The sequence below is a fragment of the Pristis pectinata genome, chromosome 3, assembly GCF_009764475.1.
Source record: "Pristis pectinata isolate sPriPec2 chromosome 3, sPriPec2.1.pri, whole genome shotgun sequence".
Lineage (NCBI taxonomy): Eukaryota > Metazoa > Chordata > Chondrichthyes > Rhinopristiformes > Pristidae > Pristis > Pristis pectinata.
The window spans coordinates 9,034,590-9,059,686 of NC_067407.1; the positions used below are offsets into that span (position 1 = coordinate 9,034,590).

General features: G+C 43.3%; 1 protein-coding gene across 4 annotated transcripts in view; it reads right to left on the reverse strand.

Moving 5' to 3' along the window:
• Positions 1-624: 624 nt before the first annotated feature.
• Positions 625-25,097, reverse strand: part of nexn (nexilin (F actin binding protein)) — a 73,339-nt gene continuing 48,866 nt past the window's right edge. For 2 of the 4 annotated variants that reach the window (XM_052010642.1, XM_052010644.1), the window contains 7 exons: positions 23,214-23,411; positions 16,272-16,340; positions 14,049-14,252; positions 8,437-8,658; positions 2,462-2,647; positions 1,513-1,879; positions 625-1,378 (listed from right to left, as the gene is read on the reverse strand). In XM_052010642.1, the coding sequence (XP_051866602.1) occupies positions 1,365-1,378; positions 1,513-1,879; positions 2,462-2,647; positions 8,437-8,658; positions 14,049-14,252; positions 16,272-16,340; positions 23,214-23,411 (1,260 nt within the window). In that variant the 3' untranslated portion in view covers positions 625-1,364. Of the gene's footprint in view, positions 1,880-2,461; positions 2,648-8,436; positions 8,659-14,048; positions 14,253-16,271; positions 16,341-23,213; positions 23,412-25,097 lie in introns of all 4 variants that reach the window. The other 2 variants (XM_052010643.1, XM_052010641.1) reach the window with 1 other exon arrangement.

Below are 25,097 nucleotides of genomic sequence, written 5' to 3' on the forward strand. Positions count from 1 at the left end.
CCAAACGTAACAAAACTTAATCCAACTCTTGTAGTATGATCAAAGCAATCATTTACCATCCCTATCACAAACTATGTTCCTCAGCCACCAGTACCAACTCTCATTCTGTGAAATGGATTTTGCAACCTTCGGATTGAGTTTTGGACCACCTGTCCCTGCTTTCCACCTCCATTGTGTGCTGCTAATCTCTAAAATTGTTGCATATGCATGGCTGGTTTTCTGCTCTATTGGAGATGATCAAATATTACATGGAGTAAACCTACAACAGCTCCTAAATCATAGCTTCATATGCCCATATGCCATAAGCTCATTCACACATCTGTGCTTGCTGATACACACTGGCTCCAGTTAAGCAATTCCATTCATACCTAGTGCTGCACCTGTTCTGGCATTTTGCTCATGCCCCAATCATTGGCAGTTGTACACCTGGCAATTCTGGAAGTCCTTCAAAGACCTCCTGCCTTGCTACATAGATTAATCTACATTGACTCAAAACAGATCACGAGGTTGGTGTGATTCTATTGATCTTGGAATGCAAGTCGGTACCTGTGCCGCAATCAAATGCATCACATTAGGATCTCTTGTTTCATCTCTGAAGCCAAGCAAGGAAAAAGAAACACAGCCTTTTGTTTGAAAGTTAACTTTTTTTAAATGGCATCAGAAAATTCCATACAGTTGAGCAGAAGTTAAACTGTTTACAAAAGAGTACATCTGCGTGAAGGGCATTTGAGACTCAAATTGTCTGACATGCAGTAGGTATTGCCTCTCCTGTCCCTTTATCATTGCAAGAGGGAGCATCTCCGTCCATAAGGCTTTGTGGTAATTTTTTTTTACAGTAATTGTACATAAAGACCCTTTTTCTGTACGTGGAGAAACCAAAGTTCATTATTGAACATACCCAGCAAGTTCTCAACGTTATGTTTAATTTTTTAAAAATCTCCTTTATGCCAATTCTAAGTTGGCTATCACAATGGATGGTTCCAGCTGGGTTTTAAAATCATTTTCCTCACATTGGCCCAAGAAAGAATTTTGGTGAATAGGATAACACTGGATTACAGTTTTTAAAAAAGGTTTATAGACTCGAGACTGATTCATAAGTGGGTGCCACTTAACAACATACAGATATAATGCATCTGGTAAATAAGAATATCACAAGATAATTTTAAAAGTTTAAAACTGACCAAATAAAACCAGTAGGTAAACATCATGCATTTTTCCTAGGCTATCCGTAACCGCAAGAGGAATGACGATCAACGCAACAGCAATTTTTCCCAAGGGCAGTAGGATTTGACTTTTTTTGGCCCCATCAGTAGGAAAAGATGGATGTAGTAAAGGTTGAGGACAGGAAGGAAATTCCAGGAGATTTAGTAGTCATCAGCTAAAAGAGAATTAAGGAAAGGAATTAGTTGACATTGAAAAATAGTAGCAGAAAGTAAGTATAGAATTGTGTGTGTGGATGAGTTTGCAAAATTTCCTTTTGGAGAAGTAGTAGTGTACAAGTTTAACTCTTACTTTCAATGGTGAGAATGCAAGTGCTAGCAGCTGTTCCTCTGGTGTTGACAGCCTTGCACATGTATTCTCCTTCATCTTCAGGAAAGGTCTCAGGCAGGTAAAGGCAGTAAGTTTCTCCTCTTTCAATGTATTGATAGTCCTCGCAGTCCTGCAACATTTCTCCCTCGAACCACCACGTGACTTCTGGTGTGGGTTCTCCCATAATTTTTACAGTGAACCTTACTGGCTCACCATCCACAACCGATGTATTTTTGAGAGGTTTCTTGAACCATGGAGCTCCAGATCGTACGAGTTCATCCATGTCATCCTCACAGGTTGATCCATTAACAATACTCCCTTCCTCTTCCTCCTCCTCTTCATCTCCTTTCTGCAAACATTAGGAGATGCTTTTTTTTAATTTCTTGGTCATCCTACACAAAGTTATTTATGGATTGAGTTTGCTAATGAGTTTTTAAACCTAGTGTTACTAGGTAAGCTTCCCTTAATCTTATGTGTTCTGAAATTTATCAAATCATTGATTTTCCTTGATTACAATAGAAGGCTGAGGAACAGAATGGATTGTTGTTAATACCATGTGTTACACATAACCATACAAGCCTTTGTACAACCAACAATCTGAATCCATCAAAAATTCCTATTTTGAGTTTTTCTAGCTTACTCTTTAATGCGTCTGAACTATTGGACTTGCAGTCTTTGTGATAACAAGTTTTCCATTGTGACTATTCTGGATAAAAATTGTATTCTGAATTTCTACTTGAAATATTAGTGACTCATTTGTGTTTTGGCTTTCCCCATAAATGGAAACATTTCAATCACACCAACCTATCAGTCTTGGAATCTTGCAAGAACTTAAACCATCTTGCTAGGGAGTGCAGCCAAGAACCTTTATCTTTCATTCTGTAGGCTGTTAAATCTATTACTTGTTTCCTTTGGAAATTATATGTCATACCTTTTGCAACGCTGCGTCAATTTCCTTCTGCTCGAATTGCATCCGTTGACGCTTCTGTTCTTCAATTTTTCTCCTTTCTTCATCCTCTCTCGCTTTAGCCATTTGCTCAAAGCGGGCTCGCATATCAACCTTGTGAGTAAATGGAGGATTCTCTCTCTTGGGCTCTTTTACTTCTTCTATTTCTTCCTGCAAGTATGAAACTCATTAGCTTTTGCTTGAGATATTTGCAAAAGTGAGCTTGCATAATCAACCTCAATACTAAAAGAATTGTCTCAAGCTCCTTTTGCTTTTCTCTTTCATCCTGTGAGCAGAAAATATAATCAAATAAGCATCCTATTTGTCCAGTAATTTGGAATATTCACAACCATTTGAATAAACAGCACAAGTTGGGAGCATTTTTTTTAAAGAATTAGGTTGTGAGGCAATTTCCTGTGTAGAGAAGAAACCAATTAGATGATTGACAAGGAACAAGAGCAAGCAAGAAAGCAAAATAGATACTTGTGTAATTTTTTTTGCCATCTCAGGACATTCCCAAATGTATTATTTACTTTCAACAGTTTTCAGATGGGAAGTACAGCTATTATGCACTGCAAGATTCTGCAGACAGCACCAGTGTATCAATGATATTTGAGGAGGATTAGCTGGAAAACCAAGGAGAGCTCTGCTCATCAAGTAGTCCATGGACTACATCCTTCAGGGAAGGTAGCCAGGGCTGACATTGATGTAGCACTTCCCCTAGTACTATGCTGAGCAAAAGCCTGGATTAGGTGCTTGAATCTTAGGCAAGATCTGAATGAACCTACAGCTTTCTGACTCTGAATAAATGAAATGAATTAGTCCAATGCACAATGCTGATTGCAATGGGTATCAAGTAATTGGCCTCATTCTTCTAAGACATCTCCTCCTTTACATTGTGCTTTTTAAAATAAGTGGTAACAGATTACAAAATCATTGTCATGGAAAAGGCAGCAAGTTGGCTAGTATGCCTGTGCTGGCTCTACAAAAAGGCTATCTAATTTGTCCTTCCTGGACTGTGCCTGTATAGGATGAAGGGTTGTTCTTTTCTAGAGCTAAAGATAGATAGTCCGGTTGATCCCTGCTGCTTTCAAGACAGGTTATATCCTCACCAACTAATTTTTTGAGAAGTGATTGTTACTCTTATTTCCATTTCACCCTCTGTCATATTCCCCACCCCCCAATAATTACTTGGGTTAAGCTGTTTAATGCTCCCAGCTGCCTGAGGAAGGGGTTGAGGCAGGTAAAGTAGTATTTAAGCACTTGGATAGGTACATGGAGAGGAGGGGCTTGGAGGGATATGGGCAGAATGCAGGGAATTTAGACTAGTTGGGTAGGCACTATGGTCAGCATGGATTTGTTGGGCCAGAAGGGCCTGTATGACTATATGCCAGTGGTAGAGATTGGAGAATTTGTAGCACTGGGTACAATCTCCCACAGCAGATGTGTAGTGCAAGTCAGTTAATTAATTCACTGGCATTCAGATTATTTACTCAGTCTTACAGCACAGAAGCAGGCCCCTTGGCATACGGACTCCATGTTGAAACACCAATTTACACTCATCATCCCCCGCCGCCACCCCATCAAATCTCCAGCCCCTACTTCCCAATGTTAGCATTCACCTTTACACTAGGGGCAGTTCACTGTGGCCATTTAACAATTCACACACCTTTGATTTCCTCTGGATGCTCCAGTTTTCTTCTGCATCAATGTGGTCAAAATAGAACATGTAAACTCCACCCGGACAGTATCAGATGGAACTTGGGTCACTGGAGCTGTGAGGTAGGAGTTCAACCAACTGCACCAAATCCATGCTGAACATGAAGTTCCCATTTACACTACACTAATCTCATTTTATTCTCCCCTCATTCCCATCAACATCCCAGAGCTCTACCACTCACCTACAAACTAGGTGCAACTTGCAGTGGGTTAATCAACTTGCAGTGGGTTAATCAACTTGCAGTGGGTTAATCAACTTGCAGTGGGTTAATCAACTTGCCAACCCACATGCCATTTGGAAAGAGAGAAAACCAGCATAACCTTTGCATTCACACAAACTTGCAAACTCCACACAAGCAGCACACAAGGTTAGGATTGAACCAGGGTCTCTGGACCTGTAAATCTCAATTCTCTGCAATTGTTCCTCTTCATCCAGACTGGGTATTAGATTCATAATTTGATGCCCCTGAATTAACTTAAAGTCAATCCAATCATAACATTGAATGACAATTGAAACCATAGCCAATCAACAACTGTGTTTTAAAATTGGTAGAGCTCACTAAAATCTTTCGTGATTGTTATAGTGAGGTTTTTCTCATAATCTAGGCTAATGGACATGTATTGGTATTTCTATACCACTTGTCCACCTCATGGCATCCCAAAAAGCTTTACAGCCAAGGAAGCATTTTTGAAGTGTCAAACAATCTGCTGGAGGAACTCAGCAGGTCAAGTAGCATCTGTGATGAGGAAAGGAATTGTCTTATGTTTCGGGTCAAAACCTGCGTCAGGAAATCCAGCAGATTGTTTGATGCTCCAGATTCCAGTCTCTGCTTTTGAAGTGTAGTCACTCTAGTGGGGAAAATGCAACAGTTCTGTAAACAATGAGATAATTATCAGTCGGTCTTTTTTGAAGATACATGAGGAAGCAGCTAAAAAGCAAACACTCCTGCTTCTCAGAGTTTGTCATGTGATCTTCCTGGCGGCTTCTTGCAGCATCAGCCTAGGCTTGGTACTCATTTCAGACGTAGTGAATCTCTGCAATTCTCTGCCCCCAAGGATGATGATGGCCAGATCATTATTTATCTATATCCACCTTAAATATATCTAAAGATCAAGGAATTGAGGGTTATGGGGATTGGTATTGATATGGACATAGTACATCACAGGAACAGGCCCTTTGGCCCACAATATCTGTGCCAACCATGATACCAAACTAAACTAATCCCTTCTGCCTGCACATGATCCACATCCCTCCATTCCCTGCAATGTTAATGTGCCTGTCGAAAAGCCTCAAACACCATCATCTGCTTCCACCACATTCCAGGTACTGACAACTGTGTTTAAAAAAAACTTCCCTGCACATCTCCTTTAGACTTCCCCCCCTCATCTTAAAGCTATGCCCTCTAGAACATTACAGCACAGATCCTTTGGCCCACGATGTTGTGCCGACATTTTATCCTGCTCTAAGATCTAGCTAACCCCTCCATTTTTCTATCATTCATGTGTCTAAGAGTGTCTTAAATGTCCCTAATGTGTCTGTCCCCACAACCTCTACCTGCAGTGCGTTCCATACACCCACCACTCTTAAAAAAAACTCCTGACCTTCCTCCAATCACCTTAAAATTATGTCCCCTTGTGTTAGCCATTGTCGCCCTGGGAAAAAGTCTCTGACTGTCCACTTGATCTATGCCTCTCATCATCTTGTACACCTCTATCAAGTCACCTCTCATCCTCCTCCTCTCCAAAGAGAAAAGCCTAGCTCACTCAACCTATCCTCACAAGACATACTCTCCAATCCAGGCAGCATCCTGGTAAATCTCTGCACCCTCTCAAAAGCTTCCACATCCTTCCCAAAATGAGGTGACCAGAACTGAACAATACTCCAGTGTGGTCTAACCAGAGTTTTATCGAGCTGCAACATTATCTTGTCGCTCTTGAACTCAATCCCCCGACAAATGAAGGCTAATGCACCATACGCCTTCTTAACAACCCTATCAACCTGTGTGGCAATCTTGAGGGATCTATGGATGTGGACCCCAAGATTCCCCTGTTCCTCCACACTGCTAAGAGTCCTGCCAATAACCTTGTATTCTGCCTTCAAATTCTATCTTCCAAAGTGTATCACTTCACATTTATCCAGGTTGAACTCCATCTGCCATTTCTCAGCCCAGATCTGCATCATTTCAATGTCCTGTTGTAACCTACAGCAACCTTCTACACTATCCACAACACCACCACCCTTCATGTCATCTGCAAACTTACTAACCCACCCTTCCACATCCTCATCCAAGTCATTTATAAAAATGACAAAGAGCAGGTGTCCCAGAACAGATCCCTGCAGAACACCACTGGGCACTGACCTTCAGGCAGAACATGCTCCTTCTACCACCATCCTGCCTTCTGTGGACGAGCCAATAGTATTTGATAGCCTCTAGTATGTGATATTTCTACCCTGGGAAAGTGATTCTAGCTGTCTACTCTATGACCCTCAATTTTATAAATTTCTACCAGGTCTCCCCTTGGCCTCTGACGCTCCAGAATAAATAATGTCAGTTTGTCCAGCCTCTCCTTAGAGTTAATTCCCTGTAATCCAGGCAGCATCCAGGTGAACCTCTCCTGAACCCTCTCCAAAGCCTCCACATCCTTCCTGTAATGGGGTGACCAGAAATGCACACAATACTCCCAAGTATAGCCCAACCAAAGTTTCATACAGCTATTACACGACTTCTTGACTCTTGTACTCGGTGACTCGACTAATGAAGGCAAGCATGCCATACAGCTTCTTCACCATTCTGTGTTGCCACTTTCAGGAAGCTATGCACCTCCACCCCAAGATCCCTCTGTACATCAATGCTGTTCAGGGTCCTGCCATTAACTGTATACTTTCCCCTTACATTTGACCTCCCAAAGTGCAACACCTCACACTTGCCTGGATTAAACTTCATCTGCTGTCTCTCTGCCCATATCTGTAACTGATCTATATCCTGCTGTATCCTTTGACGACCCTCTTCACCATCTGCAGCTCCACCAATTTTTGTGTCATCAGCAAACTTAGTAACCAACCCATCTACATATACATAAACAACACTGGTCCCAGCACCAACCTCTGCAGAACACCACTGGTCACAGAGCTCCAGCCAGAATAACACCCTTCCACCACTACCCTCCATCTTCTGAATCCGAACTACCCAATCACCATGGACCCCATGCATCTTAATCTTCTGGATCAGCCTACTATGAGGGACCTTGTTAATTACCTTACTAAAGTTTAGGTAGACAACATCCACTGCCCTACCCTCAATCACCTCCTCAAAATAAAAAACTCAGTCAAGTTTGTCAGACATGACCTGCCCCACACAAAGCTATGCTGACCATGGTTTTCCAAATGCTAATAGAGGAGCTGCCAGCATGGATCAGCCATGATCGTATTGAATGGTGGGGCAGACTTGAGGGGATGAGTGGCCTACTCCTGCTCCTATTTTCCTGTGATCTATGGACTTGCACTCCAAGATCCCTCAATGCTTCAGAGTTTGCCGACACTTATGGTTCATTCCTTTACCTCGTCTTCCCCAATTGTATTACCCCAATTCTCTGGATTGAACTCCATTTGCCACTTTCATGCCAGCTCATTGAGAATTTCCTTCCTCACTAGTGACCACATTGCCAATTTTCCAATTAATGGTGACCTTAACTGTGGACTACAAAAAAAAAACAAGGGCCCAATACTGAAATCAAGCCATAATCTTTGACCTAGAATGGCTGACCAACCCCAGATGACATAGAACATAGAAAACTGGAGTAGGAGAAACCTTTAGGCCCTTGAGCCTGCTACACCATTCAATACAATCACAGCCAATCCTCTATTCGCACCATGCCATCTTCTCGCAGCTGCCATCAGGCAGGAGGTACAGAACCTGAAGTCCCACACCACCAGGTTCAAGAACAGCTCCTTCCCTTCGACCATTTGGTTCTTGAACCAACTAGCAAAACCATGACCATTTTGCACTAAAACACGCTTTTTGTTTGTTCAAATTGTGTTCTTTCTTGTGAATGCTGCTATGTACCTGGAATGCTGCTGCAATAAGTTTTTCATTGCACCTGTGCATATGACAATAAATTCGACTTTGATCTCAATACCATGATCTCCCACTCTGCTCCTGACAGCAAACAAGAGTTAAAAATACTTCTGAATGCAAGGGTTCTTGTCAATGAAATCAGGTTTCCACAAAAGTGAAGGTTACCTCCCTGAATCGCTCAGATTCCCTTTCCTTTATTTCCAGATCTTCTGCTCTCCTTCTAGCCCTCTCATCTTCCACCTTCTTCTGTATTTCCTCCTCCGACAACTTGCCAATCTTTTCAAACTTCGACTTTAAATTCTTGGCCTGAATGGAACCCGTTCTTTTCAGATTCTTCAGCTCTTCGTACTCTGTACTGATAATTTCAGTGGTTTCATTGATTTCATCCTGAAAAAAAAAGATGAATTTATGAATTGGGATTGTTATGTCTGATTGGAGTCAGAGTCAAACAGCATGGAAATGGGCCCTTCAGCCCAACTGGTCTATGCTGACCAAGATTCCCATCTAAGCTAGTCCCATTCACCATTGTTTGGCCCACATCCCTCTCAACCCTTCCCATCCATGTACCTGTCCAAGTGTCTTAAATGTTTTAACATTTAACAATGGCAGGACTCTTAGCAGTGTGGAGGAACAGAGTGATCTTGGGGTCCACGTCCATAGATCCCTCAAGGTTGCCACGCAGGTCGATAGGGTTGTTAAGAAGGCGTATGGTGTGTTGGCCTTCATTAGTCAGGGTATTGAGTTCAAGAGCCATGAGGTAATGTTGCAGCTCTATAGAACTCTGGTTAGACCACACGTAGAATATTGTGTTCAGTTCTGGTCGCCTCATTATAGGAAGGATGTGGAAGCTTAGAGAGGGTGCAGGGAGATTTACCAGGATGCTGCCTGGATTGGAGAGCATGTCTTATGAGGATAGGTTGAGTGAGTTAGGGCTTTTCTCTTTGGAGAGGAGGAGGATGAGAGGCAACTTGATAGAGGTGTACAAGATGATAAGAGGCATAGATCAAGTGGACAGTCAGAGACTTTTTCTCAGGTTGACAATGGCTAACACGAGGAAACATAATTTTAAGATAATTGAAGGAAGGTATAAGGGGGATGTCAGGGGTAAGTTTTTTTTATACACAGAGTGGTGGGTGCATGGAACACACTGCTGGCAGAGGTTGTGGGGGTAGATATATTAGGGACATTTAAGAGACTCTTAGATAGACACATGAATGATAGAGAAGTGGGGGGCTATGCGGGAGGGAAGGCTTAGATAGATCTTAGAGCAGGATAAAATGTCGGCACGACATTGTGGGCCGAAGGACCTGTACAGTGCTGTAATGTTCTACGTTCCATACCTGCCTCAACCACTTCCTCTGGCAGCTCATTCCGTATACTCACCACCCTCTGTATGAAAAAGTTGCCTCTCAGGTTCCTTTTAAATGTTTTCCCTCTCACCCTAAACCCCTAGTCTCACCCCCTAGTTTTGGACTCCCCTACCCTGGAGAAAAGACTGTTATCATCCACCTTCTCTGTGCCTCTCAAGGTCACCCCTCATTCTATGTTCCAAGGAAGACAGACCTAGCCTGCCCAACTTCTCCCTAAAACTCAGGCCCTCCAGTCCTGGCAACATCCTCGTAAATCTTTTCTGCACTCTTTCCAGTTTAATCACATCTTTCCTATTACAGGGTGACCAAAACTGTACACAATACTCCAAGTGCAGCCAAGTCCCAACTCCTATACTCAGTGCCCTGACTGATGAAGGCCAGCATGCTGAACACCTTTTTTCACCACCCTGTCTACCTCTGATGCTGCTTTCAATGAACTATGCACTTGTACTCCTTGGTCCCTCTGTTTTTTTTTACACAACCCAGTGCCCTACCATTCAATGTGCAAGTCCTACTCTGGTTTGACTTTCCAAAATGCATCACCTTACACTTATCAGTATTGAAATCTATTTACCATTCCTCGGCCCTCTTCCCCAACCTGATCAAGCTCCTCCTGTAATCCACAAAAACTTTCTTCATTATCAACAACACCTCCTAATTTTGTGTCATCTGCAAACTTACTGATCAAGCCTTGTACATTCACATCCAAATCATTTATATAAAAATAACAAGGGTCCCAACACCAACCCCTGCGGCACACCACTAGTCACCGGCCTCCATTCTGAGAGACAACCTTCAACCACCACCCTGCTTCCTCTTGTCCTTGATTCTGGCTGACTGACTTTTGACCTCCACTGTAACATTTGACCTTTAATTAATCATTCTCTAGATGTCAGCTATGCTGAAAGCACAGGATTTACTGACTATAACCAGGAGCTTACTACTGAAAGCTTGTTCTGCACCTTCAAGGAAAGTTCAGGTGTACAAGAGCAGTGGGGTTAAATTATTCAACCAGTATCCAAAAGTTACACTCATGATCTGAGGACATACTGTATGTTCAAATCTCATCATAGCAGCTGGGAATTTGAATTCAAGTGATTAAAATATGGAATTTAAAAGAAAATAAATGTTGAGAGACTATTATAAAAATCCACCAATTTCCTTAGTCAGAGATATACAGCAGAGAAACTGGCCCTTCAACCCAACAACTCCATGCTGACCATCAAGCCTCCACTTACACTGGTCCTACACACAAAGGGTGATTTGCAGCAGCAAATTAACCTACAAAGCCTTACATTTTGGGAATGTGGGAGAAAACCCATGAAATCACGGGGAGAACATGCAAACTCCACACAGACAGCACCGGAAGTCAGGTTCGAACCCAGGTCACTGGAGCTGTGAGGTAACAACTCTACCTGCTGCACCACTTTGCTGCCCAAAATCTGATCTGTCTCCACATCCACCAATGAAGTTGAGTGGTTAGCAAGTTTGCAGATGTATTGTCGACCGTAAAGAAAGATATATTTAAAATGTCCTTAGCCACGGGTGCGGTGCCAGAGGACTGGAAGATAACTCCTGTTGTTCCATTGTTTAAGAAAGGCTCGAAGAGTAAACCGGGTAATTACAGGCCAGTGAGCCTGACATCAGTAGTGGGTAAATTATTGGAAGGTGTTCTGAGAGATAGGACATATAAGTATTTGGACAGCCAAGGGTTGATTAAGGATAGTCAGCATGGCTTTGTGCATGGTAGATCGTGTTTAACGAATCTTGTGGAGGTTTTTTTTTTGAGGAGGTCACTAAGAAGGTAGATGAAGGTAAGGCTGTGGATGTTGTCTACATGGACTTTAGTAAGGCCTTTGACAAGGTCCCACATGGGAGATTAGTTCAGAAGGTTCAGTCAATGGGTATCCATGGAAAGGTTGTAAACTGGATTCGAAATTGGCTGAGTGGGAGAAGACAGAGTGGTTGTGGATGGTTGTTTCTCAGATTGGAGGCCTGTGACTAGTGGTGTACCTCAGGGATCTGTGTTGGGGCCATTGTTGTTTGTTGTCTATATCAATGATCTAGACGATAATGTGGTAAATTGGATTAGTAAGTTTGTGGATGACACTAAGATTGCAGGTGTAGTGGACAGTGAGGAAGGCTTTCAAAGCTTGCAGAGGGATCTGGACCAAATGGAAAAATGGTCCAGAAAATGGCAGATGGAATTTAATGCAGACAAGTGTGAGGTGTTGCATTTTGGAAGGACAAATCAAGGGAGGACATACACAGTAAATGGCAGGGCACTGAGGGGTGCGGAGGAACAAGGGGATCTGGGAGTTCAGATACATAATTCCTTGAAAGTAGAGTCACAGGTAGACAGGGTTGTAAAAAGGCTTTTGGCATCCTGGCATTTATAAATCAAAGTATTGAGTATAGGAGTTGGAATGTTTTGGTGAGGTTGTATAAGTCATTGGTGAGACCAAATTTAGAATATTGTGTGCAGTTCTGGTCGCCGAACTACAGGAAGGATGTCAGTAAGATTGAAGGAGTGCAGAGGAGATTTACAAGAATGTTGCCGGGTCTTCAGGAGTTGAGTTATAAGGAAAGATTGAGCATGTTAGGACTTTATTCCTTGGAGCGGAGAAGAATGAGGGGAGATATGATAGACGTTTATAAAATGATGAGGGGCATAGACAGGGTTAATGCAAGTAGGCTCTTTCCACCTAGATCAAGAGAGATAAGTACGAGAGGACATGGCTTTAGGGTGAAAGGGGAAAGGTTTAGGGGGAACATTAGAGGGAACTTCTTCACTCAAAGAGTGGTGGGAGTGTGGAATGGGCTGCCATCTGATGTGGTAAATGCGGGCTCACTCTTAACTTTTAAGAGTAAATTGGATAGATACATGGATGAGAGAGGTCTGGAGGGGTATGGGCTGGGGGCAGGTAAATGGGACTAGCCGAATAATGTTTCGGCACAGACTAGAAGGGCCAAATAGCCTGTTTTCTGTGCTGTAGTTTTTCTATGGTTCTATGGTAATTACAGGCGGATCTTGATTAGCTAGGTAAGTAGGCCGAGGATTGGCAAACAGCATTCAATCCAAGTGTGTGCATTTTGGCAACTCAAATCAGCGTAGGACTTGTACAGTAAATGATAACACCCTGGGACCTAGGAGTAAAAGTACACAGTTCACTGAAAATGGCATCACAGGTAGAAAGGGTGGTGAAGAAGGCATCTGGCACACTGGCCTTTAGTCAGGACATTGAGTATAAGAGTTGGGATGTTATGTTGCAGATGTAGAAGACGTTGGTGAGGCCGTACTTGGAGTATCATGTACAGTTTTGTCACCCTCTGTTAGAGGACAGATGTCATTAAGCTAGAATAAAAGTGCAAAGATTTGCGAGAATGTTTCCAGGACTCAAGGGCCTGAGTTATGGGGAGAGGTTGGGCAGGCTAGGACTTTAATCATTGGAACGTAGGAGACAGAGAGGTGATGTTATAGGAAGTGTATAAAATCATGAGGGGGATAGATAGGGTGAATGCACTCACAGTCCTCCCCCCCCCCCCAAGGAAAGGGAACCAAAAACTAGAGGGCATAGGTTTAAAGGTGAGAGGGGAAAAGATTTAAAAGCGACCAGAAGGGCAACTTTTTCTCAGAGGGTGGTGCGTATATGGAAAGAGCTCCCACAGAAAGCAGGTACAATAATGATACTTAAAAAAGACATTTGGACAGGTTCATGGATAGGAAAGATTTGGAGGGCCATGGGCCAGGCAAATGGGACCAGCTTAGGTGGGATCTTTGGTTGACATGAATGAGTTAGGCCGAAGGGAGGGTCCATTTCCATGCTGTATTACTCTATCAGTGTAGGATTTGAACTAGGTTCCTCTTTATCATTAGTACTGGTTTCTCAATTATTAGTCCTCTAACATAACCACTAAACCACATCAGTTTCATTTGAAGATTAACGATCAGATTCGCCCAGGAAAACAGGGGCTTTGGTTTAACATCTCATCTGAACAACAGCACCCTCTGACAACGCAGCACTTTCTCAGCACTGCATGGGGATTGTCAGTAGTTGTGCAACAAATCAGCTGCTGGAGGAACTCTGTGGGTCAAGCAACATCCGTGGAGGGAAATGGACAGTCGACATTTCGGGCCGAGACCCTTCATCTAGGCTGAAAGAGTAGAGGGGAGATGGCCAGTACAAAGAGGTGAGGGGGAGGGATGGAGAGAGCTAACAAGTGATAGGTGTTTCCAGGTGAAGGAGGGGCTGGCTGGCAGATGGAGTCAGGTGGGGGAGGGAAGGGTTGCGTGGACTGGGCTTTAAGCCCTTGACATTGTGCTCAGTGATTGTCACCAAGACTGGCACAAACCTAGTTAAGCACCAAACGGGATGAAACGTTTACCCACGTGCAGACTTTACCCACCTCTCCCATCTCCTGTCGCAGCTGTTCAAATTCTTGCTTTTCCAGTTCTAGTTTCTGCCTTCGCTCCTCCTCTGCACGCCTTTTTCTCTTCCTCCATCTTTGTTTCAAAAGTTCTTCAAAGTTGATTTCCAATTTGCGCGGACAGTGCAAATCGTCAGAATCAGAGGCTGTTTTCACGGAGTTGGTTGGTTCTTCATCAAGTAACTATTTTGGGAGTGGGGTGGAGGTGGTAGGGTAAAGATAGTCAATGTTAAAATGTTATCCCTCTACCACAGCTTCAAATATTTATTTTTCAGGAAAACACACTTTTTCCTATCAACCCTCAAGGCAAACCCTTGATTGACATCTTGAGAGTGTAGTTGGTCAAATAGTAGAGAGAGTGACCAGATGGCTTTTCAATTGTGTTTTTAATAGTTATTTGTAAAGATTAAATATTCCCCACTACCACCCTTTTCATAAATGGAATCGGTCTTGTTGCTGTATAGTCCCATGGACACCAGCCACACTTCTGTACATTATCCACATACCCATTCACAGTTGAGTACCTGTGGTTCATTCAACTGCAGTTGGGCATCTGTTTGTGTTCATGCCAAATATGTATTTCCAGCATGAAGCTACCAACTAATTTATTTGTTCACTGTATGTGGCTATCACTGGCAGGACCAATGTTTAATCTCCATCCCAAATTGTCTTCTGCCCCAAGTGGCTTGAATGACCATTTCAGAGAGCAATTAAGGTTCAATCAGATTGGTGGGTCTGGAGTTGCACACAAGCCTGACTGAATGTGAGCTAGGGCTTTTCTCTTTGGAGAGGAGGAGAATGAGAGGTGACTTGACAGAGGTGTACAAGATGAGAAGAGGCATAGATCGAGTGGACAGTCAGAGACTTTTTCCCAGGGCGACAATGGCTAACACGAGGGGACATAATTTTAAGGTGATTGGAGGAAGATACAAGAGGGGATGTCAGGGGTAAGTTTTTTTTTAAAAAAAGAGTGGTGGGTGCATAGAACGCACTGCCGGCAGAGGTGGTGGGGGCAGATACATTAGGGACATTTAAGAAACTCTTAGACATATGAATGATAGAGAAACGGGGGTTGGGGGGGGCGTGGTTATGTGGGAGTGAAGGGTTAGATAGATATTAGAGCAGGATAAAATGTTGGCACAACATCGTGGGCCGAAGGGCCTGTACTGTGCTGTAATGTTCCATGTATGTAGATGACAGATTCTCCACCGTGAAGGGCACTATTGAAGTCCAAGTATTTTTTTGTTAAATGACACTCATAGCTTCTAGTCATCGCTAACTGCTTACTGCAATACATTTGACTACTTGGATTTGAATTCCCCAGATACTTTAGTGAGATTTGAACTCCAGATCTTTGTCAGAACCTCCAAATACCAATCTCTAGTCCAATAATTCACACGCAATGCTACAGAGCCTCATGCACAACTTGGAGCAGGAGTCCTGCTGATTTTACTGTTTCAGCAGCACTGCCGAAATCTGTACAAGTGACCTCCACTTTATGGAAATCCGCCCTTACGGAATTCGCAAATCACTACCCCAAAATTTGAGATACAGAATAAAATTTGCTCTCAAGGAATTTGTGGTTAAAAAAAAAAAGTAGATTTTCTTTCGACTCTCGTTTCTTGACTCATGCAGATGTTATGATACAGGCCATTTTCCAGGAATGCAGCCCCTCTATAATGCAGGGGTCACCTGTAATTTTACACGATAGTCCATGGGACTTTGTTCACCTGAGTGTGGGAGTGATTGGAGAGAAATTCTCCTGAATACTTTTACTCTTGTTGGGTCAGGACTTCTACATTGTTGTGTTTATCCCTGGAGATGGTGTGGCTATGGGGAGTGGGTGATGAGGGAGCAGGTTCCAAAGCATCTGGTCACAATGTTCCTGCCACAGTAAGGAGAAGGCTTGCTCTTCTACCTTGTCGTTTTTTGCCCTTCATCATTGTATTCTTAAAGCCCACATCTGACACTGATGTCTACAATAGTTTGCCTTTTGGTTCTCCATCTGTGACTTTCCAATAGGCCCAAAGCACAAGAGACAGAACAAATTTAAAGTTAGTTGAAGCTTAAACCATACTATTTGGAAAAATAGTGGAATTTACCTTGTGCAGAAGTGAGCTATGCTAAAAGAAAAGTGGTGAGTGTTTTCCATTAAACATTTGGTTACACAATATTTGTACTTTTTAATGAATTATGCCTTACTTCATTAGGTCCATAATCCTCCTTGTCTGAACTTGCAAGCTCCTTCAGAGTGCTATCCTGGTCTGGACTCTTAAAAAATAATTGGGACATTGGATAACTTTAACAGTTTAGAAATATCACTTCAATAAAGGAGCCACTAATGTCAAAGGACTTACAATTTGGGGTGGAAATAAAAAATAAAATGTTAGGCGGTCACTAAGGAGAAAGCATGAAGACCCACACCTTAAGGTTCAACAACAGCTTCTTCCCCACTGCCATCAAGTTCTTGAACCAACAATAAGATGGAATCTTGACCTCACAATCTACCTCGTTATGACCTTGCACCTTATTGTCTACCTGCACTGCACTTTCTCTGTAAGTGTGACACTTCTACATTCTGTTATTGTTTTACCTTGTACTACCTCGATGCACTGTGTAATGAATTAATCTGCATGAACAATATGCAAGTTTTTCACTGTACTTCTGGACATAGGACAATAATAAACCAATTTACCAACCTGAAAATCCCTAACACTAACTATTTTTTCCCCCTCCCTCAATCTTGCAGTAGTGTCATTATATATAAACCTGCACATGTGCAAAATAATCAATGTTATGTTAACTTACATGTGTCCTTATCTTGTACTGTGCTGCTGCTGCAAAGACCAATTTTTCATGGGCATTGTATGCAAGCCTATGACAACGATAAACTTGAAGTTTTCACCACCATCTCTCAGCCTGCACCACCAGCACATTCAGATTCTTCTGGTATCTCTACCCATCACAGACATTACCTTTCGTCTCCACCCTCCCCTGATGGAAGTTCATCGAATTGAACATTAACTCTGCTTCTCTCTTCAAAGGCCAGCTACTCTAAGTATTTCCAGCTATTTGTTTCAATTTCCAGATTTCTATTTGCTGGTGTTTGCTTTTTTGGAGTCTGAAGATATCTTGTTGAACAGTTAACATTCCTGCAAATCTAAGGCAGTTGTTAGTTTTAGTTTAAGAATGTTGGCTTTTCCTAGGAACAGAAGAGGCCAGTTCTGCCATTCAGTTAGAAAATGTTTGTTCTGCATCTTACCCGCTGCATAAATTTTGCCTAACAAAGTGCTGATTCCTGCACTAGAATTTCCAGCCTTCAGATTTTCACCGGAGGGAGTCAAAGATTTCCATTGATTCGAATCAGATTCCCACTCCCCACATTTGCATGTAGGCATATTTCATTACATCAGCCTCTCACGTTAAGTTTTGCCCATTTGCTTTGGAATTCTACATCAGTAGAAATAGATTTTTGTCTATTCATCTACCCAGTCAAAACTATCAATCATCTTAAGCACTTCTGTTAGATAACCCCTTAACACCTGTGCTCGATTCACTCTTTTAGACCCAGTATCATTCCAGTGAATTAGTGCAACACCCTTCTCCAACAGTAATGCATCTTTTTTGACAGACAGGGCAGACTGTCAGTGTCTTTCTCCCCCAGGGTGGAAATGTCAAAATGTCTAATGCTAAAGGGCATTGCTTGAAGGCGAGAGGGGAAAGTTTAAAAGATGTGTGGGGCAAGTTTCTTTTAGAAAAAAAAGTGGTAGATGCCCAGAACATGCTGCCGGGGTGGGGCGGTGATGGACACAGATACAATAGCAACATTTAAGAGGCATTTAGACAGACACATGAACAGGCAGAGGATGGAGAGATACAGACCACGTGCAGGCAAATGGGATTAGCTTAATTTGGTACCAGGGTCGGCACAGGCATCATGGGCTGAAGGGCCTGTTCCTGTGCTGTATTGTTCCGTGTTTGAAATCCAGTACCTAATAGTGAATGCAGTACCTCTGCTATAATATAACTAGATATATTTAGATATTTATTAGTCACATGTATATTGACACACAGTGAAATGTGTCTTTCTGCGTTACAGAGAATGCGTTGGGAGCAGCCGCAAGTGTCACCATTCTTCCAGCGCCAACATAGCATGCCCACAACTTCCTAACCCGTATGTTTTTGGAATATGGGAGGAAACCGGAGCACCCGGAGGAAACTCACGCAGACACGGGGAGAACGTACAAACTCCTTACAGACAGCGGCCGGAATTGAACCCAGGTTGCTGGCGCTGTAATAGCATTATGCTAACTATTACACAACCGTGTCACTGTAAGTGCAGTGCACAGAAATGCAAACAAGTACAAGCATTCACATGTAGCAGGCCAAGGGGAGACTTAAAGGTCAGTACATTGAAAGGGTTTTGTGGTCAGAACATAGAACGTTATAGCACAGTACAGGCCATCCAGCCCACAATGTTGTGCCAACATTTTACCCTGCTCTAATATCTATCTAACCCTTCCCTCCCACACAGCCCTCCATTTCTCTATCATTCATGTGTCTATCTAAGAGTCTCTTAAATGTCCCTAAATGTATCTGCCCCCACAACCTCTGCAGGCAGTGCGTTCCATGCACCCAAATGATGGTCCAAAGACTCTGGACACCCGAGAAAAGGTCGCATCTTCTGTCTTAAATCAGCAACCCCTTAGCTTAAACAGTGACCCCCCATTCTATATTCTCCTGCCTGAGGAACCATCCTCTCCAATACCCACTCTATCAACACCCTCAGGATCCTTTATCAATCAAGTCCCAGCAGCTATGAGGTCCAACCTTTCCTCATGAGACAAATTGCCTATTTCCAGCAAACCTTCACTGAACTGCTTTCAATGTATTAACATCCTTAAATAAGAGAACAATACCAGTCCCACAGTACTCCAGATGTGATCTCACCACTACCCTGTGTAATGGAAGCATAATGTCCCTACTTTTGTATTGAATTCTCCTTTAAGTGATAACATTCCATTAGCTTTCTTAATTACCTGCTCAACCTGCGGGCTAGCCTTTTGCGAATCATGCACTGGGACACCCTATGCATCTCGGATTTCGTCCATCTCCCACCATTTAGATACCATGCTACACTTTTCTTTCATGCCCAAATGGACAGTTTCACATTTTCCCACATCATACTCCATTTCTGGTGTAACGGAGATCTGTTCTCAAATCGAGGCTCTCTGCTCCAGGACATCTGTAATGGAACATAGGCCCTTCAGCCCACCGTGTCTGTGCCAACCATGATGCCGATCCAAACTGATCCCATCTGTCTGCACATGGTCTCTATCCCCCCATTCCCTGCCTGTTCATGTGTCTGTCTAAATGCCTCTTAAACCATTGTGTCTGCTTTCACCACCTCCCCTGACAGCACATTACAAGTACCTGCCATTCTCTGCGTAAAAACAAATGCCTTGTAAATCTCCTTTCATCTTTTCCCCCTCTCACTTTAAAACTATGTTGTTACGTCCTCTAGTATTTGACATTTCCACCCCGGGAAAAAGACTAACTACCTACATGATCTATGCCTCATAATTTTATATACTTCCATCAGATCCCCCCTCAGCCTCCAACACTCCAGAGAAAACAACACAAGTCTGTCCAACCTCTCCTTATAGCTCATAGACTAATCCAGGCAACATCCTGGTGAATCTCCTCTGCACCTTCTCCAGGGCACTCACATAATTCCCACAGGGAATGGAGTTGTACACAATATTCCAGCTGTTGCCTAACAACTGTTTTATAAAGACATACCGAGACCTTCCTGCTCTTATATTTTGTGCCCCAGCTAATGAAAACAAGTATCCCATACGCCACCTTCACTACCTTGTCTACTTGTGCTGCCTCCTTCAGGGATCCTTGGACTTGTACACAGTTGTCTCTTCTGTGAACATTGATCTTATCCTAGTGATCTAAGGATAATTTCATTTGAATCACAAGGATTCCAGAAAGATAGTAATTTAACTCATTTTTTTAAATTAAAAAAAAGACTTAACAAAAGCACAAGGGTTAACCCTCAAAGACCTCATTTAAAAATCACCTAGTCAGTTGTTTGTGGGAGGTTGCTGTGCACAAATTTGGTTGGTTACCAAATTTTCCCATGTTGCAACATTTCTGTTCTTAATGGGTTTTTCTTTGGGGATACAGCACATTTTGATGTGCCAAAGCAGTGAATGGTGCTACATAAATGCAGGTTCTTCCTTCTTCCTCCATACTACTTCTAGTAGATCATTCAGTGACTATCCCGTCTGTACAGGTCCTCCCCCAGGTTACGATGGAGTCCCATTCCTGTGAATGGTTTGTAACCCAGACAGTTCGCAAGTCGGAGATCCGGCCTCGAACCGACTTCCCACAAGGCAGAACTTGCCTGCAGCCCCACAACAGCTGGCAAATTCCCCCTGCTGGTCTCCCAAACTCTCGTTTGTATGCACAGCCTGTACATTAGTTGGGCGTTCGTAAGCTGTACCCTGACAGTTCTTGTTTTACAATTTATATTAATTGTTCATTCCTTTCTCTGGATTAATATAGCATGCCATTTTATTTTATATCATTAAATATCTTTATAACCCCTACAAGGCCCTTTTGACTACTTTCCTTCTAGATTGCAGAGGAGATTGAAGAGATTATACAAACGAGGATCTAGAGTTTGTGGCACAGTCATGTAGCGGGGCAGGCACGGTGGTGTAGCGGTTAGCGTAACGCTATTACAGCGCCAGAAACCCGGGTTCAATTCCCGCCACTGTCTGTAAGGAGTTTGCGCGTTCTCCCCGTGTGTCTGTGTGGGTTTCCTCCAGGTGCTCCGGTTTCCTCCCACATTCCAAAGACGTACGGGTTGGGAAGTTGTGGGCATGCTATGTTGGCGCCAGAAGCGTGGCGACACTTGCGGGCTGTCCCCAGAACACTCTACACAAAGACGCATTTCACTGTGTGTTTCGATGTACATGTGACTAATAAAGATATCTTATTTTCAGGCTTTGAAGTGGAACTGATAGGAATGACGGAAAGGAAGATTTTCTACAGGTCAGGGAGTCGAAGAATAGTCTTAAAAAAAGTCAGGTTCCTCAGGAAAAAAAAATGTTAGGAAGTACTTCTACATGGGAATGGTAGCAATTTGGGACTCTGTTCTGCAAATGGCAATTGATGCTGTGTTCCATCGGCAATTCTGAATCTGAGATTAATACATTCTTGTTCTGAAAGGCATTTTGCAATAATGCCACTAAGACTAGTTAGGTCACATCTCACTGAAATGGCAGAACAGACCCGACAAACCAATCACTTCTGTTGCTGCACAGTTTAAGCCGGACGTTGCTCGAGATCTCCCTTCCATTTGGCCTTTTGTCATCGTCCATTGCAGTGGCTGAATTGACCCAAGTGCAACAAATGGATCGGCACAGAAGACTGGAATTAAGATCATGTCCAGCGATGGTAATTGGCTCCTAAATACTGCTGGATTCAGTTGCAACTTAATCGTGTTCAAGAACTTGAAGAAAAAAAAAACTGGGTGAAATAAATGCTAATTGATCTTGGTGACTGAATTCTGAAAGTTATAGATGAGTAATTGATGGTCAGCATGGATAATGATGGGCCAAAGGGCCTCTGTGCTATACAATTCAAAGACTCTTATGACTATTTTAACCACTCTAATTTCAAAAGGTCCATTAAATAAGCGTCCACATGCAGGTTAACTATTTTTGCCAGTCAGCTTCTTGTTACATACAAGTTTTCCTGTTGGAGTGAAACTCCGATAATCCAGCATCTGATTGTTTGGGAGTCCTGATGGTTCGCCATCCATCTCACTCATTGGTGAGAAGTGCAAGGGTGCCAGGGATACGGACTGTGACTGGGTTGGGACCGGAAGCAGGGATCTCAAGTCCCTCCGGGGATGGAATCGGGATTGGGAGCACAGAACGTAGACAGAACTAGGGTCAGGGTCGGGAACATGGGGGCTCTTCTGAAACAAAGGAGCTGAAATTCACCAGGTTCCACTTCACACTCCGTTTAACTTCATGGGGATTCACTGGGAAGTGTATTATACAATTATGTACCATGTTAAAACAAAGTGAAATAAGAGTGTGTTTGGGTATTAATAGAGTAACATCTAATTGTCTGGAAAATCTGTTAGTCCGGCACCAGTCCCATGGATGCTGGATTATTGGTGTTTAGTTGTATTGTCTTGGGGTCAATAGGACTTCATGCATGGAGCTCGTGGAAGAGAAACCGGGCAGGGACACCAGCCAGCTGATAAGTACCCCATATTTTCCACCCCATCATTCCCGTTAGCTACCATTCATTGCTGTGAATTTTCTGAGGGATCGGTCTGCATAAGTTAGTCAGAAATCTCATTTGCATAAATCGGACGAGATTCCCATGATCTTCTGTCACCAGTGGAAAAGATCCCCCTCCCAATAAGGAAACTCATTCCTACAAACATAAACTTGACACCTATTCATCAGTCAGGGCACTGAGTACAGAAGTTCAGACATTATGTTGCAGTTGTACGAGACACTGGTGAGGCCACATGTGGAATACTGTGTTCAGTTTTGGTCACCTTGCTATAGGAAATATACTATTAAGCTGGAAAAAGTGCACAAAAGATTTACTAGGATTTTGCCAGGACTTGAGGGACTTATAGGGAGAGGTTGAGCAGGCTAGGACTTTATTCCTTGGAGTGCAGGAGACTGAAGCGTGATTTTATTGAGGTGCATAAAATCACGAGGGACATAGATAGAACGAATGCAGAGTCTTTGCCCCCCCCTCCCAAGGTTGGGGAATCAAGAACTAGAGGGCACAGGTGTAAGGAGAGATTTAATAGGAACCTGAGGGGCAATGTTTTCACCCAGAGGGTGAATATATGGAATGAGCTGCCAGAGGAAGTGGTTGAGGCAGGTACATTAACAACATTTAAAAGACACTTGGACAGGAACATGGATAGGAAAGGTTTGAGGGATTTGGGCCAAACGCGGCAAATGGTACAAGCTTAGATGGGAATCTTGGTCAGCATGGAACAGTTGGGTCATAGGGCCCATTCCTTTGCTGTAGGACTCAATGGCCTCGATGGAAGAGGGGACTGTTTACTTTGGGTTACGGGATACCCACCATGCTTCTGCGAGCTTCAGCAAACTGTTTCCGCTCTTCCTCCAAGCGCTTGCGAGCCTCTTCCTCTGCCTTGCGTTGCTCCTCCTCACGCCGCTGTTTCTCCAGCTCTTCAAAACTCAGCTTCAGTTTCCCAGGCCGGACGGGCTCCTTCAGAGCTGCACTGGGATCAGGCTGGTCATCTTCATCTTCAGGTAGAGACTGAGTGCAACGTTTTAAACAAAGAGACAACAATGAAAAATTAAATAAAACCTCCTCCATCTAGTTTCCAAACTTAACATCCAAATGTTCTCTTCCACCTATAAAGCCATTTAAAATATTTGACCATAGGGTCACGAATAGCATGATGGAGACAGAAGAGACTGCAGATGCTGGAATCTGGAGCAACACACTAACTGCTGGAGGAACTCAGCAGGTCAGGCAGCATCTGTGGAGGGAAATGCAGAGTCGATGTTTCAGGTTGAGACCCTTCATCTGGACCGAAAGTCTACTGGCTACCTCCTCTCTATCTTTCAGTCAAGATGAAGGGTCTCGCCTCAAAATGTCAACTGTCCATTTCCCTCCATAGATGCTGCCTGACCCACTGAGTTCCTCCAGCATCTTGTTTGTTGGACATGATGGCATAACGCTAATGGTATTAAATTAGTAATGGCAGCCATTGTTCAAGCAACCTAGGTTCAATCCTGACTTCCAGTGTTGTCCGTGTCAAGTTTACACATTCTCCCTGTGACATGGCAGTTCCAGTTTCCTCCCGCACCCAAAGGCATGTGGGTCGGTAGGATAATTCGTCACTATAGATTGTAGGCAAGTGGTAAACTCTGGGGTGGGGGACTGGATGGGAATATGGGCAGCACGGTAGCGTAGCGGTTAGTGCGACGCTATTACAGTGCCAGCGATCGAGGTTCGATTCCTGCCGCTGTCTGTAAGGAGTTTGTACGTTCTCCCGCGTCTGCGTGGGTTTCCTCCGGGTGCTCCAGTTTCCTCCCACATTCCAAAGAGATATGGGTAGGTTAATTTGGGTTTAAAATGGGCAGCATGGACTCATTGGGCCGGTAGGGCCTGTTACCACGCTGTAAATAAAATTTTTTTAAAAAATTTAAAAGAATACAATGGGATCAGTGTAGGATTAAAGTAAATGGGTGCTTGGTGGTCAATGGGACTTTCTGCGCTGTATGACTGTGGTTATATCCTGATGTATGAGCTATTGATCAAGAACCACGAGTTTGAATCCCACCACAGCAAGTAATTAAAATAATTAAATAAAGCTAGAATTAGTATCAGTAATGGTGGCCATGAAATTATTGCATTACAATAAAAATCCATCTAGTTCAACAACAGTCAGGGAGGGAGGCAGGAAGAAAATCTGCCTCCTTACCCCATCTGCCTGCACGTGACCCCCAGACCCTCCAAATGACTCTGCTACCCAGCAGGCCACCCAGTTCAAGGGGCGTTAGGGGTGGACAATAAATGCTGGCCTAGCCGACAACTTTCACATACCGTGAATGAATAAACCAATACCCTCTCTTTCAATGAGTTTTTAAGAGGATAAAAAGAAATCTGTAGGGTAACGGGGTCAGAGTGAGGAGATGGGTCTAATTGGGTAGATCTTTAAAAAAAAACATGGTGCGGACTCTTAAATAGATGTGTTATGTTGTATATGGATCCCAAAGGCTTCCTTTGTTCAGCAAAGCCCAGACGTTGAAGTGAAGGAGGTGGTCTGTATTAAGTCAGAAACTTTGTTTTAGCGTGAGCAGGATCGCAAGAGGCTGCAGAGGGTTGTAGACTCAGCCAGCTCCATCACGGACACAACCCTCCCCACCATACAGGACATCAAAGAGGCGGTGCCTCAAGAAGGCAGCATCCATCACCAAGGACCCTCACCATCCG